The 14471-nt window shown below is 55.4% G+C and overlaps 8 protein-coding genes across 8 annotated transcripts; 4 read left to right on the top strand and 4 right to left on the bottom strand.

The window, feature by feature from the left end:
• Positions 1–606: 606 nt before the first annotated feature.
• Positions 607–1896, bottom strand: BGZ61DRAFT_359117 (Alpha/Beta hydrolase protein; the record flags this gene model as incomplete). The annotated part of the gene is made up of 1 exon (XM_046241040.1): positions 607–1896. The coding sequence occupies one exon, from the start codon at positions 1894–1896 to the stop codon at positions 607–609; it is 1290 nt and encodes a 429-aa protein (XP_046101274.1).
• Positions 1897–2444: 548 nt separating this feature from the next.
• BGZ61DRAFT_359191 (uncharacterized protein) lies at positions 2445–3090 on the top strand (the record flags this gene model as incomplete). The annotated part of the gene is made up of 2 exons (XM_046241050.1): positions 2445–2498; positions 2551–3090. The coding sequence occupies 2 exons, from the start codon at positions 2445–2447 to the stop codon at positions 3088–3090; spliced, it is 594 nt and encodes a 197-aa protein (XP_046101273.1).
• Positions 3091–3471: 381 nt separating this feature from the next.
• Positions 3472–4822, bottom strand: BGZ61DRAFT_456704 (uncharacterized protein). Its single transcript, XM_046246552.1, has one exon. The coding sequence runs from the start codon at positions 4641–4643 to the stop codon at positions 3615–3617; it is 1029 nt and encodes a 342-aa protein (XP_046101272.1). The 5' UTR covers positions 4644–4822; the 3' UTR covers positions 3472–3614.
• A 497-nt stretch (positions 4823–5319) lies between these two features.
• BGZ61DRAFT_358695 (chaperonin 10-like protein) lies at positions 5320–6530 on the top strand (the record flags this gene model as incomplete). Its single annotated transcript, XM_046240991.1, has 2 exons — positions 5320–5891; positions 5993–6530. 2 exons carry the CDS (start codon positions 5320–5322, stop codon positions 6528–6530), a joined length of 1110 nt encoding a protein of 369 aa, XP_046101271.1.
• Positions 6531–6589: 59 nt separating this feature from the next.
• On the bottom strand, positions 6590–7922 carry BGZ61DRAFT_551361 (uncharacterized protein; the record flags this gene model as incomplete). Its single annotated transcript, XM_046255495.1, has 1 exon — positions 6590–7922. Exon 1 carries the CDS (start codon positions 7862–7864, stop codon positions 6590–6592), a length of 1275 nt encoding a protein of 424 aa, XP_046101270.1. The 5' UTR covers positions 7865–7922.
• A 587-nt stretch (positions 7923–8509) lies between these two features.
• Positions 8510–10334, top strand: BGZ61DRAFT_481134 (major facilitator superfamily protein; the record flags this gene model as incomplete). The annotated part of the gene is made up of 3 exons (XM_046249266.1): positions 8510–8769; positions 8832–8939; positions 9008–10334. 3 exons carry the CDS (start codon positions 8510–8512, stop codon positions 10332–10334), a joined length of 1695 nt encoding a protein of 564 aa, XP_046101269.1.
• A 1005-nt stretch (positions 10335–11339) lies between these two features.
• Positions 11340–12635, top strand: BGZ61DRAFT_456702 (uncharacterized protein). The gene is made up of 2 exons (XM_046246551.1): positions 11340–11626; positions 11679–12635. Exons 1-2 carry the CDS (start codon positions 11465–11467, stop codon positions 12495–12497), a joined length of 981 nt encoding a protein of 326 aa, XP_046101268.1. The 5' UTR covers positions 11340–11464; the 3' UTR covers positions 12498–12635.
• BGZ61DRAFT_358892 (uncharacterized protein) lies at positions 12619–13930 on the bottom strand (the record flags this gene model as incomplete). The annotated part of the gene is made up of 5 exons (XM_046241013.1): positions 12619–13018; positions 13070–13223; positions 13278–13587; positions 13648–13832; positions 13882–13930. 5 exons carry the CDS (start codon positions 13928–13930, stop codon positions 12619–12621), a joined length of 1098 nt encoding a protein of 365 aa, XP_046101267.1.
• Positions 13931–14471: the final 541 nt, after the last annotated feature.

Raw genomic sequence — 14471 nt, 5'->3', positions numbered from 1 at the left:
GAGTTATGACTGTAACTGGCAATTTGGGACACTTGGGATAGCCAGTCGCTACTAGGGCTGTCTATAGGGTAGGTAGTCTGAATAAGATTAAAAGAGGAGGCCGGAGCCGTACAGAAAGAGAGAGATCGGTTTTTAATTCTTTAGAGATTCTTTCCAATAGTCAGAGAGACTAAAATATCTCAAGATAACTTTGAAAAAAAAACCAAAAAAAAAAAAAAAACTCTAAATTTACTAGTTTTATATTACTTCTATTGCTTTTTAAAATATTAACTGAGTCTGAATACTACCAGAATCTTATTTATAAATTTTTATTCTAATAAATTTAGTATTTTACTTTATTAAATATTTATCTAACCTTGTAATAGAATTTTCTATAGTTTTAAATAAACCAGCTAAAATATCCATATATTATGTATTATAAATACCTTTTAAAAAAAAAAAAAAAAAGACTTTTTTTGGAAAGAAATTCCTAAAATATTTTAAAATTAATTTGTTATTTATACGAATTTAAAATGCTTCTTATAAATTAAAAACTCCCACTTTTCAAAATAACGCTACTAATAAAGTCAGTGTACTAGAGACACCACTCAGTTCTATTAAGCAAATTTACACAGTCTCCGGCATTATCTTCCGATCAATCCCAAAATGCTTGTCTAGAAATCGGAAGCTTCTCTGCGCCAACAAGGGCCAGGCTCCAATACTGGCCGACAACCCACCGTCTGCTGCCTCGGCCGGTATCCAAAGTTCCTTGTTACTCTCCGGCACCATGGTGAGCAGCTTGTGGATCTTGACGGCCCCAGTCTCTGCCGAAGAGTACATCTCGGCACCGCCGCCGGGACCCGTGAGAAGAACGGGGCACGTAACCCTGTCCAAGACCTTACCGTCCTTGTCGGTGTGCAGGGAGAAGTCCTCGAAGCGTCGCAGCATGGCGGCGGGCGACTCGACGCCCATGCTGCTCACGCCCAGGCCCAACTCCCACCGCACCTGGAAACTCATCCAGCTCTGCAGGGCCGCCGTCATGTTGAACATGCCGTTGGTGACCCATCCGCTCTCCCACAGGCTGACAAAGGCCCGCGGGACACGGGTCATTGCCAACTCGAACATGCTGAAGAACGGGTCGATGGCCACGCATGCCTTGACGCGGGCGTCGGTGGCGGCGCGCAGGGCAAAGTATCCCCCGGTGACGGCGCCGGCCACGGCAATCCTGTCCATGTCCAGCTGCAGCTCCGGGCGCGATGTAGCCAGGTCTTGGAGGAAGCCCAGCACCTTGTCCGCGCAGACCTCGAAGTCGGGCCGCAGCGGGAGGCCCGACTTCTTCAGCAGCAAGCCCTGGCCGGGGCCCTCGAGGAGGAGGACGGCGTAGCCCAGCTGCGGGCCCGAGTAGCCGAACAGGAAGTGCAGCTCCTCCTTTGTCGAATCGGCGCCGCCAAAGTACAGCAGCAGCGGTGTCTTGCCGGGCAGTCGTGCTTCTTGGGGAGGGAGGTACAAGTACGCGGGCATGTTGATGCCCTTCTCGTACGGGATGTCGACCAACAAGACCGGGCCGTCCATGAGAGACGTGGCGCGTACAAAGGCCGCGACCGACCTCTCGGACAACGGCACGACCCTCGGATCATGGTTGGGGAAGAGATACGACGCGGCCCGGAAATAGTTCGCCGCGCGCAGGTATCCGTTCTTGGCCAACGTATTCAGGCCGTCTCTGGCGGCGTCCTCGGCGATGGCCTCAGCCCGCTCCGCCTGTTCTTTCCAGGCGTCGTGCCACGACTCGGCATCGTGCTTCTTGATCTTGCCGACGGCCGTCAGGAACTCGCACGTGTCGCAGCCACCGGCCGCCGTGCTGCCGAGGAGCCGGGTCAGCTCGAAGTCGAATATGAAGGAGTTGAAGAACTTGAACATGATGGCACGGTTTGTTGGCGCTGTGAACTTGTGTGGGAGAAAGAGAGGAACAAAGGGACGGACGGACGGACCTAGGTGTTTCGCTGCTCAGACAACCGGGCGCCTGACCAAGAACTTCCCGCTAGGTTTTCTGTTATGCCCAGTCAATTCATCCATCGATACTGTTCCCGCGGACAAAGCTGGTGCATCTCGAGTCGATTCCGGTCCCTATAGATGTCCCGATTCGGTGCTGACTCCAAAGTCAATGTCCCGAGTCCGCGCCCGCAGCCCATCCAACGTGTAATACCCCAAAATTCGGGACTTTTTTTCTTGTTTCGACCGACACTCGAAATCTCCTGCCAGGCTCCCCAGCCTGTTCTTCCACATTCTGCACAGGTTGACGGTGCTTGAGTCCATCTCCAAACCTCCCTCTGTCCTGGCTCTTTCTACCATTTCCATTCATCCCGTCCAGGCCAGTCTAAGCAAAGCTACGCACCTTGTGCCCTACACTATCCGTATACCTACAATATCCGTATATCTACACTTGGATCAATTCTATCTGAAACAAGATGGCTGCCCCTCCAGAGGTCTCGATGCAGGATCTCACGGGCTCTTGGTTATTGGTAACCTACCCCAGACGGTTAATAGAAAGTCTAGACAGTAACAGTTTTCCAGAACAAGACTCTCTCCGACTCGTTTGACCCAGCCTTCACCCTCCAGGGCATCCCATGGATCATACGCAAGCTTGTCAGCGTCACCACCTTGTCCCTGAAGGTGGCTCACGACATTGACGAAGCCGGGGGAAAGATGCTGATTTTCACCCAAGCCGCGTCCGTCGCCATCGCCGGGCTCAGCGAGGAGAAGGAAACCCGCTTCCTGGACGGGAGAGAAACGTTGCACTCCTCGGCCATGTTTGGCACATCCGCATCCCGGTCCTTCCTGGTCAACCTATCGACCGCCACCGGCAACGATGGAAAGCCCCTGGACCCGTTCTTGACCCAAGACCTCCTGCGAGAAGGGGAACCCGGCGGGGACAACAACTTGTTTGATCTAGTTATCCATCAGACCAAGGGCTGGACCATGGAACAGATTTGGGGTTTTGGCATCGTCAACGAGGAGAGACGGCTTGTGAGGAAAATGGTCATCAGAAAAGGTGCCGAGGTGGTTTATATCACGGCCTATTACGACTGGAAGGGAAGAGAGGATAGTCAATGAAGGGTTTGTTTGTGTGGTTCAAGGCCAATACCTAGATGCTTTTGGTACTTATTACCCACCTAGGGACCTAGGTAGCTGTAGCTAACGTCAATGTTGAATTTCTTGCGTGCCTACGACAATGCCGAAGAGTCTCGGAATTGCTTCGGTGCCAACCTACTTACTTTGGGCTGCTCTGCAATCCACTGCAGCTCATCATGTCAGGAGTCCTTTAAGATTGGGCGTGATACGTGACGCATAAGACAAACAAGCGAGTACTGGATCCGAGGTGGTACCAAGGTAAGCGACGAGATCAGAGCAAACGCATTTGCAAGAACATTACTGTTGCAATTGGAGACAGCAACGTCGTATTGAAGTACTACTCCAAGCTATGAGGTGGTACTACCCAGCGTCGCCCGACAAAATGACCCCAATCCCTTGTGATGATCCGTCCGTCATCAGCCATTGTGCCTCACTCCCCTCGGTACTGAGAGGGTTTTTGCCCCATTCCCAACCAAGAGGGCAACTAGGAGGTGACAAAGTTGACATTACCAGGAGGGCAACCAGTAGCCGACAAAGTTGACGACGTAGTCCTTCCCGCTCCCCAAGAACCCAACGCCATACAAGAGGAAGATGGCCCACTGAGGAATGTGTTCCGGGAACTTGGCCTGCTCCGTCAAGCCGCGCCCCTCGTACTGCGGCCCGCCGACCTCGCCGCCGACGACACGATCCGCAAAGTCGCTCATGCCGAGCCCTTCGCCGACGCCCAGCTCGTACCACATCATGGTATGCTGTGTCTCGAACCGCCACTTCTTGTCCCGGGCCGGCGAGGCGAACTCGAAGACGGCTCCCGTGTTCTTGTCGTGGTACGTGCCCGAGACCTCGCCGTCCTCGTTGTACACGTCGCAGACGTAGTCGTCGGCCTTGGAGACGTTCCCGACGCGCGAGCCGACCAGCAGCTCGTCGTTGTAGAACAGGTGGCCCGAGACGAACTTCTTGTACCTGTCGGCGCCCACGCGGGACACGACGTGCCAGTAGGCGATGGTGTAGGGCCCTGCCCAGGCTCGGAGGGCGACCCAGCTCTCGCTGAGTCCGAGCCAGCCTTGCTTGGCCCAGAGCCTGGCAGAGCCGCCCCGGCCGCTGAAGGAGAGCTTCTTCCCAGACCCCAGGACGGCGTCCATCTCGACCTGGCCGCCAGCTACGGGGACGCTGTAGTACAGATCGGGCGACAGCTGGGCCGCGTCGACTCTGTTCTTGCCGGCCTCCGGATCGGGGTTCGAGCCGTCTGCGTGGACGGGAGGCGTGGTGGCCGACAGCTTATACGTGCCGCGGATCCCCGGCGAGTCGAAGACGAGCTTGGTATGCTTCAGGTCCTTGGTGGTGTAGAACGAGTACGACTTGCCCGAGCTGTTCCAGAGGCCGTACGTGTAGCCGGGACAGTCGAGGATGAGGGACTCTTGGAGATACTGGAGCTCCTGGTGGTGCTTGCCGTCCGGCGTGGTCATGAACATCTCCATGCGCAGGTTGCCCTTGCCGAAGAAGTAGAACGAGTAGTCCCGCGAGAACATGACCATCATGAGCGAGATGCCCGTGTGGGAGATGCCGTCGAACTCCCACTGCTCCCAGTTCGTCTTGTTGATCGCGGGCGTGATCTTGACCGAGTTGATGGGGTCGGACGGCGACGAGGAGAAGGTATTGGGGCCGTCGAGCACCTCGTAGGCAGTGCTCCTGCTAATCGTGCACGCATCGTCGTCCCATCGCGGCGTCAAGTCGTCGTCGGCAGGGAACTCGGAGGAGCCGAGGGGAATCTGGTGGAGGTTTGCGGCGGCAAGGGAGGAGGAGAAGAAGGCTGCAAGGGCAAGCGTCTTGAACATGGTTCCGCCAAACATTTTCGACACGGGTTCCAAGATTCGAAGCTACTACAGGTACCGAATCGAAAGGCCCAGGGCAGAGAAATCTACTCACCTGCGACCCGTTTCCTTATACGGCGCGAGCCTGGATGCAAGGTACTTCGCCTCCGGAGTAGCACTGCACCAAAAAGTCCCGAGGTCCTCCTGGGAAAGCGACTCGGCCGGCTCTGGGAAAAGTCCCGACTGCACGCACCCGTTCAAGCTCCGAATATGCCCAAAGGACACGGGAAGATGAGAATCTGTGGGCCATGAAAAGCAGAGAGGTGCAGCTTGGGGTCGTCGCAGCTTGAGGTTGTCGCACCACACCACGAATTCAAGGCAGAGCAGCGAGCAGCACCGGATCATGGCGACAACACTTCTCCCAGCGCTTCCTCCATTGCGGCAGGCCGTCGTGCAGTCAACCGAGGAACTCGGGACCTTGGAACTGCGAACCGACCTGCCCATGCCGACCGTCTCGCCCGATCACGTCCTCATCAAAGTAGCGGCAGTAGCAGTGAACCACTGCGACTACAAGATGCCGGCCCGGGTGCATTCCCCCGGCGCTGTCAACGGCTGCGACTTCGCCGGCGCCGTCGTCCGTCTCGGCGACTCGGTGGCCCGCACGCCCGGCGGCCTCCGGATCGGCGACCGCGTTGCCGGCGCCCAGATGGCGTCGCAGGCCCGGCGGCCGTGGTCGGGAGCCTTTGCCGAGTACATTGCCGAGAAGCCGGCCAACCTGTGGCGTTTGCCGGAGCACTTCTCGTGGGAACAGGCGGCCTCGGTGGGCTGTGCCGTGGCCAGCAGCGTGGGGATGGCGCTTTGGTGGGAGATGAAGCTGCCCGGGACGCCCGAGGAGCCGACCGCCGATGCCAAGTTTGTCCTCGTCTACGGGGGTTCTACGGCCAGCGGAACCTTTGCCGTTCAATTGTTGAAAATGTGAGTGGCCGTGTGTGGTTTCCTTCTCCCTCGTCCTGTTCAGACGCTACCGAAGTGCCGTAATGAGTCCACGACGATTAATCCAGTGCGTGTTTCCTCAGGTCGGGCTATCGAGTCGTCACCACCTGCTCTCCCAAGAACTTCGAGCTGGTGGAAGCGTACGGTGCCGAAAAGGCCTTTGACTACCACTCACCAACATGTGGGGAAGATATACGGGCATACACCAACAACACGCTGGAGTACGCGCTGGACATCATCACCGAAGCGAGGACCATCCGCCAGTGCTACGCGGCCATCGGGCGCGGCGGCGGCAGATACGTCGGCTTCGAGCTGCTGCCGGACCATCTGATGGCCACGATGCGCAAGGCCGTCAAGCCGACCTGGGTCATGGGCCTGGAGGTGGCCGGGCTCGAGCTGGAGCTGCCGGGAGGGTACTATCGCAAGGCGAACCCGGAGCTGCACGCTTGGCTTCACGGGTGGATCAAACGCTTCGCCGCCTTGCTCGAGTCTGGGAGGTTGAAACCACATCCCATACAGGTGAACCGCGGCGGACTGGCAAAGGTGATTGATGGCATGGGGCTTTTGCAGCGCAAGGAGGTCTCGGCCCAGAAGCTGGTATATCCCTTGTACGATTATTAGGCATGGAGGCAGGTAGGAGGTACAATAATTATTAGACCAGTCTCAAAAGCTTCACCTACCTAGCCATCGAGAAATGCCAGTGACTCCTTGATACTGGCTCGTATCGACTCTACGTACGACTTGCTCCCTCGCCGTGACTTGACATCCTCCTGGGCCACAACGACCCAAAACAACCGCGCCCGATCTGCACGCGATAGTATCCCCGGAGCGGCGGTAGACAAAGAAACCGCCTCGCCCGAGAGGCAGTACTCGGCTGGAATCCCCATGCAGCGCTCCACGGTCCGCACCTGGCCCTGGATGGCGTCGAGGATGCCCATGGCATACGCCTTGAGCGGCATGTCCTGGAGCGACGAGACGCCGCCGATGCGCAGCACCGACTTGACCTTGATGGACTGCCACGACTCGCGCGGCACCTGGCAGAGGTACTTGTAGATGCGATGGAACAGGGCGTCGAGAAGCCTCATCAACGCAAGGTAGCTAGACAGAGCCAGGAGCACCACCTCGGTGCTGAGCGCATCCTCGGCGTGCGTTTGCAGCTGAGCCGCCGGCGTCAAGCTCTGGATGATGTCGATGAATTTCCTGCTGCACGCAAGAAGCGACGCTGCCGGGTTCTCGACATCCCGGCCCGCGCCCTCGTCCTCGTCGTCTCTGCAGCGCTGCACGACTTTGGAGGGCTCTGAGTAGTAGGCGTCGATGCTCGCGATGCGCTGGTCTATCTCGTCTCGGAATCCCGCCAGAGAGCTTACCGCGCTGAAGCATTGCGACGGGGGAGGAGTCAGGGGCAGAGTAACCTCGCCCTCCCTATCAAAGGAGGGGATCAGCATCCAATCGAGGGCATTGCTAGAGTCCCCGCCCATGTGAAGCATGGCGTTGAGTTCATTTTCATCGTCTGCATTGAGAAGTCCCTGGGACTGGGACTGTGACAGTGAGCTGCTCCGCTGATGCTCCAAGGAGGGCATATCTTGCTCTTGGCCTGGCGTAGGGCCCTGATGGATCAAAGGGGAGTCAAAGAAGAAATCCGGCTGTGGCTGCTCGTGAGCCGGTCCTGCGACGATGCCGTGTAGACTGTCCCCCAACGTCGACATGCCATGAGACGCAGGCGACAAGTTATCGACAGGGCTCGTCACCATGGCCTTCGGCGTGCCATCACCATCACTGCTTGCGAGACGCTGCTTGCGCGGTCTCCCGGGATGACCAGAGGCGCCCGTCACGCATCGCGCGCTCATGTAGAAGCAGCGGGCGCAAGGAGCCGTGCTGTCTTGGCCGCGGAGGCATCGAACTCGCTTTGCTCTGCACTGGTCGCAAGCGGAGCGCCTAACTGTGGGTTTAAGCATGGTTGGTTTTGGTGTTGTGCTCTTCGAGAGTGTCTTCTTCAAGAGACACGAAACAATGACCGACGAGATGGGATTAGTAAGGAGATATTGATGCCAAGCAAATCCAATGCTAGCAGAAACCCTGCTCGGAGGTTTTTGTGGCCAGCCAATCAGCAAAAATAGCGAACAAAGCTGCTCTTTGTCTTACTCTTTTGCTACTCACATCCCTTGCTCAATCCGGCACCTCTCCTGTTGGATCATGATCTCAATTAATCCTGGCTACAGTAATATGTAGTGTACACTATACTTTGGCTCGGCGGTTGATTTAACACTACCTGTAATATTATGCAGAAAAGACTGTCAACCGCGAAAGGAAATAAAACCCTGCGAGGTCAGCCACATCCATGCAACCAAACCCTCCGCGGGGCTTCACCCACAGAGCATGGAGCCACGCGAACCGCGCCACCATAATTGCCGGTTCTCATTCGGCCTTATATATTACAAGTACCCGACAGCTCCTCGCACGGGATCGTAGGTGCGAATATTTCCCAAAAAAAAACCTCCGTCGACCTTTTGCGAGAAAGATCCGAGACAGCCCCCCCGCCATCTGCCTATCATCCCAATACGACCTCACCCTATTGTTGCTAACCATCTTGTCCGCGCACCATGACGCAAAAAGACGCGGTCGCTTCGACTAGCGAGTCTGGAGAAACTTCGGTCGATGCCCAGGATGCGACGACGGAAAAGAGCCCGCCAAAGTTCGACAAGGGGCCGAGGTTCTGGGCCATCATGGGTGTCCTCTCCCTCATCAGCCTTCTCACGTCGCTGGAAGCCACAGTCACCTCGACCGTCATGCCATCGCTTGTTGCGGATTTGGGTGGCGGCGAAAGCTTCATCTGGGTTTCCAACGCATACTTCTTGACCATGTAAGCCTCCCCGTTTGACATAAGCCACAGGTTCTGGTTGCTTACCTTGTGTATCTATGTAGGACTTCTTTCATGCCCATGTTTGGCCAGCTTGCAAACGTGTTTGGCCGCCGGTGGCCCTTGATCATATCCGGGATCCTCTTCATGATCGGGAGCGGCGTTTGTGGCGGGTGAGTTTTGTTTTGCTGCGTCCTCAGTCCCTGGCTCAGATTCTTTACTAACGACCACCACCGCGCAGAGCCACCAACATGGCCGCCATGATCGGCGGTCGAGCGGTGCAGGGCATCGGAGGCGCGGGTATCGGCGTCCTCTGCGAGATCGTCATCTGCGACCTGGTGCCGCTCCGCGAGAGAGGCACCTACATGGGCGCCGTGTTCGGCATGGTGGGCATCGGAGCCGCTCTCGGCCCTTTCTTTGGCGGACTCATCGCCAGCTACAGCACCTGGCGCTGGGCTTTCTACATGAGCCTGCCCATTGGCGGCGTTGCCACCGTGCTGCTGATTGCCTTCCTGCGAGTCAAGTATGACAGATCCCAGACGTGGGCCACCAAGTTCTGGAGCCTCGACTGGCTGGGCAACAGTCTCTTCATCGGCGGCACCGTCCCCGTGCTGATTGCCCTCGGCTGGGCGGGAGGACAGCACCCTTGGTCATCGTATCAAGTCCTCGTGCCGCTCATAGTCGGTCTGACCACGATGGGAGCCTTTGTCGCGATCCAGGGCAATGCGCGCCTCACGCCGAATCCCATCATGCCCCTGCACCTCTTCGGCAATCCCATCAGCCCCATCGTCTTCCTCCTCACCTTTCTCCACGGAATCGTCACCATGTGGGCGCTTTACTTCCTCCCGGTCTACTTCCAGGGCGTCCTCGCCGTCGATGCCTACAAGGCCGGCATCTATCTTCTGCCCACCATCCTCGCGCTCCTCCCTGGCGCCATCATGGGCGGGTTGCTGCTCAGCAAGTTCGGCCGCTACAAGCCCATCCTCATCGTTTGCTTCGCCTTGATCGTCGTGGGCTTCGGCCTCTTCACGATGCTGGACGACACCTCAAGCACGGCCGCCTGGGTGGGCTTCCAGGTGGTCGAGTCCTTCGGCGCGGGCTTCGGCATGGGGGCCATGCTCCCGGCGCTGCTGGCTCCGCTGACGGACAAGGACACGGCGCTGGCGACGGCGACGTGGGGCTTCATGCGGAGCTTCGGCGTCATGTGGGGAGTCGCCATCGCCGGCACCATCTACACCAGCCGGGCCTCCGAGCTCGCCGGTGACGGCGCCATCAGCGACGCAGCCGTGACCGCCGAGTTCATGGCCGGCGGGGCATATGGCGCTGCTGAAGTCCACTTTCTCGACTCGCTCTCGGCACAGACGCGTGCTCAAGTCATCTCTGTGCAGAGCATCGCACTGGAGCGGTCCTGGCAGGTTGCCATTGCCTTCGGCGGCGTGGGGCTCATCGCTGCTGCTGTCATGAAGCAGATTCCGCTCAGAAAGGAGAACGACACCGACTTTGGCATGGTAGAGAAGAACAAGGACAAGCCTACCGAGGAGGAGCAGCCTACCAAGGAGCAGAAGTAGGCAAGAAGTACAACAGAGTTAGAAGTCCCAGATGGTGATAGTATCGCCCAAATGCAAGAGGGGAGCTTTGCGATGGTGCTGACAGGCACACGGGGGTTTAATAAGTAGGTCTAGCTCGCTAGACTAGATACTATCTAAAGAATAAGCTCGGCCTCTACTAGGAAGGGTGCATTTTTTATCTTTTCCAATTTGAACTTTTCGGGATGATATTATTACTTAACTTGCTACTTAACTTCCTGGCACCGAGCCCGTCCATCAACGAAGACTTCTCTAAAATGTTGCTCGGCATATATTACTGCCTTTGTACCTATGTTGACGGTATCTCAACCGGCATCTCAGGCGCCGTAACTTCCGTCATTGCTACAACTACCGCCGCTGCTCCGACCGGGTGTCAAGCACGGGGATAGGTGTTACCACGCCGAGCCCGATCGAGACGGGCATGACAGAATGCCGCAATATCTTTTATCAGGTTGTCTCGGGCGATGGCTGTTATAATTTTTGTAACGATTGGTACACTAATCTATACTCGTCAGTCTAGGGTAGCCTGATTCTGATGAGTTTGTGTAACAGGGAATCAGGGGGGTCAAGACTTGGATAATCGGTGTTACGTCAGATAATCTATATAATCCCGCTCCCAACTGGTCTGTACTCCCAGTATTGCTGCTATTAACTACCTGGCTTCCGTATGGGTTATGATATAGAGTGTAATAAATTTATGTAAATGTAAGATATTTTTCGGGCTGATTGTGAATGACAGAATTTGACTATTAACTTAAATTACCCTGGTTAATAAGTAAATATATATCTTGATATAATATTTTTAAAAAAATTACTACAGGAAGGAAGTCTAACTAAATACAGATATATAAAATAAGATTTTCTTTTTCAATAATCCCCTGCGCCAAGCAAGGCATAAACGTGACACAGCTCCAACAAGGTACTTTCACCAAGAGAACAGTCTAGTCTCAAATCAGAGCTTCTCCGCGCCGATCCATCCCCTCACCTCCTCAAACCCCCTCCCACTACGTGCAGCTCTAGCTCCTCTTTCAATCTGTTTTCAACCATCCCCAGATTGCTCGGCCGTGACAATTTCTACATAGCATCGTATTTACTCTAAAGAATGGGCGCCCATGCTCGCTACGGCACGAAAGCAACTCTCATCAGCTAGGATGCAAGCCACTGGGCCGTCGAGGAAGGACAAAAAGCGAGTTCGGAAATTTACTTCCGATGATCGGGCGGCTCATCGGATATTCGAGAAGAACCGCCGGGAGGCCTTCAAAGAAAAGTTGAATGCAAGTAGGGCTGCTATCACATCAGTATGCTAGCTACTAACGAGTATTACAGGAGCTCGCCGGCCAAATCCCAGGCCTCGCCGAGTGTGACCCACAGCGCCTCTCAAAGCACGTTGTGGTCGAGGAGAGCATCACTCGCTGCCAGACCCTGCACCGGAGATGTCTCGATGCGCTTGGAGACATTCGAGCGTTGATCCAGGAGCGCGATGAGCTCCTGCTCGAGGTCAACTCTCGTCGTCAGTTGGAGCGTAGGCCTCTCAGATCGCCACAGGCTGTTGCGCTTCATCTCGACGGCCTTGTGGAGTTGGAGAAGGAGGCGAAATTGCTAGCGAAACCAGCCACATCCCAGCAGCCCGAGAGCCGTCAGGCTGTGAGTTGCAGTCCGGACGAGGAAGGCACTGATAGGCAAGACCACAGTCATGACGATGAGGCTATCGTCACTGAGGACACCACCCAAGATTTGGCGACGGGCTCGATCATCTCAGTACCCATACCATCCATCGCCTCACCGTTGCTAGTCCCCGAACCAAGTGGCGAATCCATGACGGTCGGTCTGAGCTGGAATCTGGTGAACAATAATCACATTCCAGAGCCCTACTTGAATCCGTCACCCTCGGGAAGCCTACGCCCAACACAAGATGCGTCGGGCATCGGTGCATACGCGCACCCAGGGACTTTCTCAATCTCTTTCCCCGAATCTCTCGACTTTTTAAATGCGGAAAATTCGTTGCCTTGTCAAGACTTTACGTTCTACGATGCGGAGGCGATGGCTTTTCACCTCGAGCCTGGTATGTCCGATGCTCAGGCAACGGCACCACCGGGCTATCTTCCGGATAGCGAAACACTACAGTTGGGGGCAGGAATCAGGTGAATGGGAGCGTAACCTTGACTCTGGAATATTACTGGAGGTTGATAGCAATCTATTATTCCTCATGTGATCTGGCTATATGACTATTCATAAATCAATTCATGGCGTTCCTGTCGAAGAGCGCTTAGATGATCTTCAAAACTTCTTCCACCTTGGCCTTGCTGCGCTCCTCGCCGCCAGTGAAAAGCTTCAACGCATCAGCAAGTCGGGCAGTCGTCACAGGATCAGCCATGATGGCTTTTTGCAAAGCCTCGCCGCTATTGGCGAGATAATCGATGTCAGTCGAAGCAAGCTTGCCGTCCCACTCAGCTGCCGCAAGCGGGTCAATGTTGGCAAGTTTCTTGAGGCGCTCGGGACCTGGTCCAGCATCCTTGTACACGTGGACAGGCTTGGGTACGTAGGCACCGGGTTGCTTGCTGTCATCCCATGAAAGCTTCGCGAGCTCGTTTAAGACAGTGTGAGAGATGGTGGCAGAGTGGCAGCCCATTTCTGCCGCTGCCATTGCCTCCTGGACCGAGATGAAACTAGACAGGGTCAGTCAACGATTATTTGTTTGCTCATGATAGGAAGCCTACCTGGCATTCTTCACTAGGGGCTGCTCCTTTCCGGTTTCTTTGTACAGACGCTTGTATGTATTGATGATCTGGACGATGCGCGCCGACATGGGATGCTCGGTTGCGGGGTCCTTCACGTCGGGCCAAAGCTCAAGCTCGTCGTGTGCGCGAACCTCTTTATCGACTGTCAGCAGATTCTCGAATAGTGGTGTTTAGCGTAGCAGCTTACCGTTGTAGTATGGGCTGATGTACAACATCCCAGCTTGACTGCAGGCAATCGCCTGCGGGAGACTGAAGAGCGCAGTTCCAAGAGTAGGGATACCCTCGGCTGAAAGAATCTTTGCAGCGTTCAAAGCTGGTCCAGTGGAGGGAATCTTGATACAGAAGCGATCCCGGCCAATGCCTGCAAGAGCAAACTCGCGGTCGTAAAGACGAGCGTGATCAAGCGTGTCTTGGAACTCGTAGGCTTTGGAGGGCAGGGTTTGGAGGAGGACACGGCCTTTGATAGAGTTGATGTTCTTCTTGCACATCAAGACAGCCTGTACAAGTTCATTAGCAAGGCTTGCTCAGATCTGAATTGCTCATCCACCAATGCTAACCATGCGCGTGTAGATGGCTAGCCACCCCTGGTCCTTGAGGTCCTTGGCAGTTTCAAGGAACATTTCTCTGTTCGAGGCATCTCCAAGCTGGATGTCTACCCAGAGCTGGTTGCTGGTTTGGTCGTGAGGCACGATTGGCATTCCCTTGATGTACTCGGGGTCCATCCAGTCGACGTCGACGTTCACTGTGTTTTGTCAGCCAGGGGCGTATACAACACGCTCTCATAAACTAACACTGCTCCTCAAGCTTGTCGAGCCATGTTCCGGTGCCGATGCTTCCCATTGTGGTGATGGGCGAATGGTTTTTGTGTTGGTTGGGTTGTTGCTGACAGTTGCGGAGGAATTATCCTAGGAATGAGACTTGGGTACTTTGTGACCTTCTAAATCGTACTATAGAGCTTGGACTGTCCAGGATTTATACAAAATTGTTTTCTCAGATCTTCATGTGATGGGCAAGCATCGCCATGGTAGCAGCTTAGCTCCATTGTTGCCAGTGCCCTGCGTGTGCCAACTCCCTGCGTGCGACGATGCCCTGTGTGTGTCAGTTCCCTGCGTGTGTCATTGCCCTGTGTGTGTCAAGCTTCAAGACCAGCTCGACCTGCACAAAGGAAACAACTGTTGGCCAATCACACCGTATCCTCAATCCAACCATTATCAGCGTGTTCGCGTCGTTCTCCGATCCCGGCCACCCCCCAAAAGCGGGGGAGGCTATCATTAGCCTGTCCGCTGTTGAATGACGTGGGCCACTCGGCTGTGAAAGTCCGGTTGTTTGCGAGTCATGCTCCCGACTCACTATGCTAGGAATGGAAATGAAGCTCGGCCCG

This window comes from Ilyonectria robusta (assembly GCF_021365365.1).
Source record: "Ilyonectria robusta strain PMI_751 chromosome Unknown BGZ61scaffold_17, whole genome shotgun sequence".
Lineage (NCBI taxonomy): Eukaryota > Fungi > Ascomycota > Sordariomycetes > Hypocreales > Nectriaceae > Ilyonectria > Ilyonectria robusta.
Note: the sequence above shows the minus strand (reverse complement) of the source record. Positions and strands in the feature narration are given on the sequence as shown.

Coding starts and splice junctions, on each gene's coding strand:
- BGZ61DRAFT_456704 (XM_046246552.1), bottom strand. CDS start 4,643: ATGATGGTCATGTTCTCGCGGGACTACTCGTTCTACTTCTTCGGCAAG.
- BGZ61DRAFT_456702 (XM_046246551.1), top strand. CDS start 11,465: ATGCTCGCTACGGCACGAAAGCAACTCTCATCAGCTAGGATGCAAGCC. Junction 11,627..11,678: donor CCTTCAAAGAAAAGTTGAAT/GCAAGTAGGGCT, acceptor CGAGTATTACAG/GAGCTCGCCGGCCAAATCCC.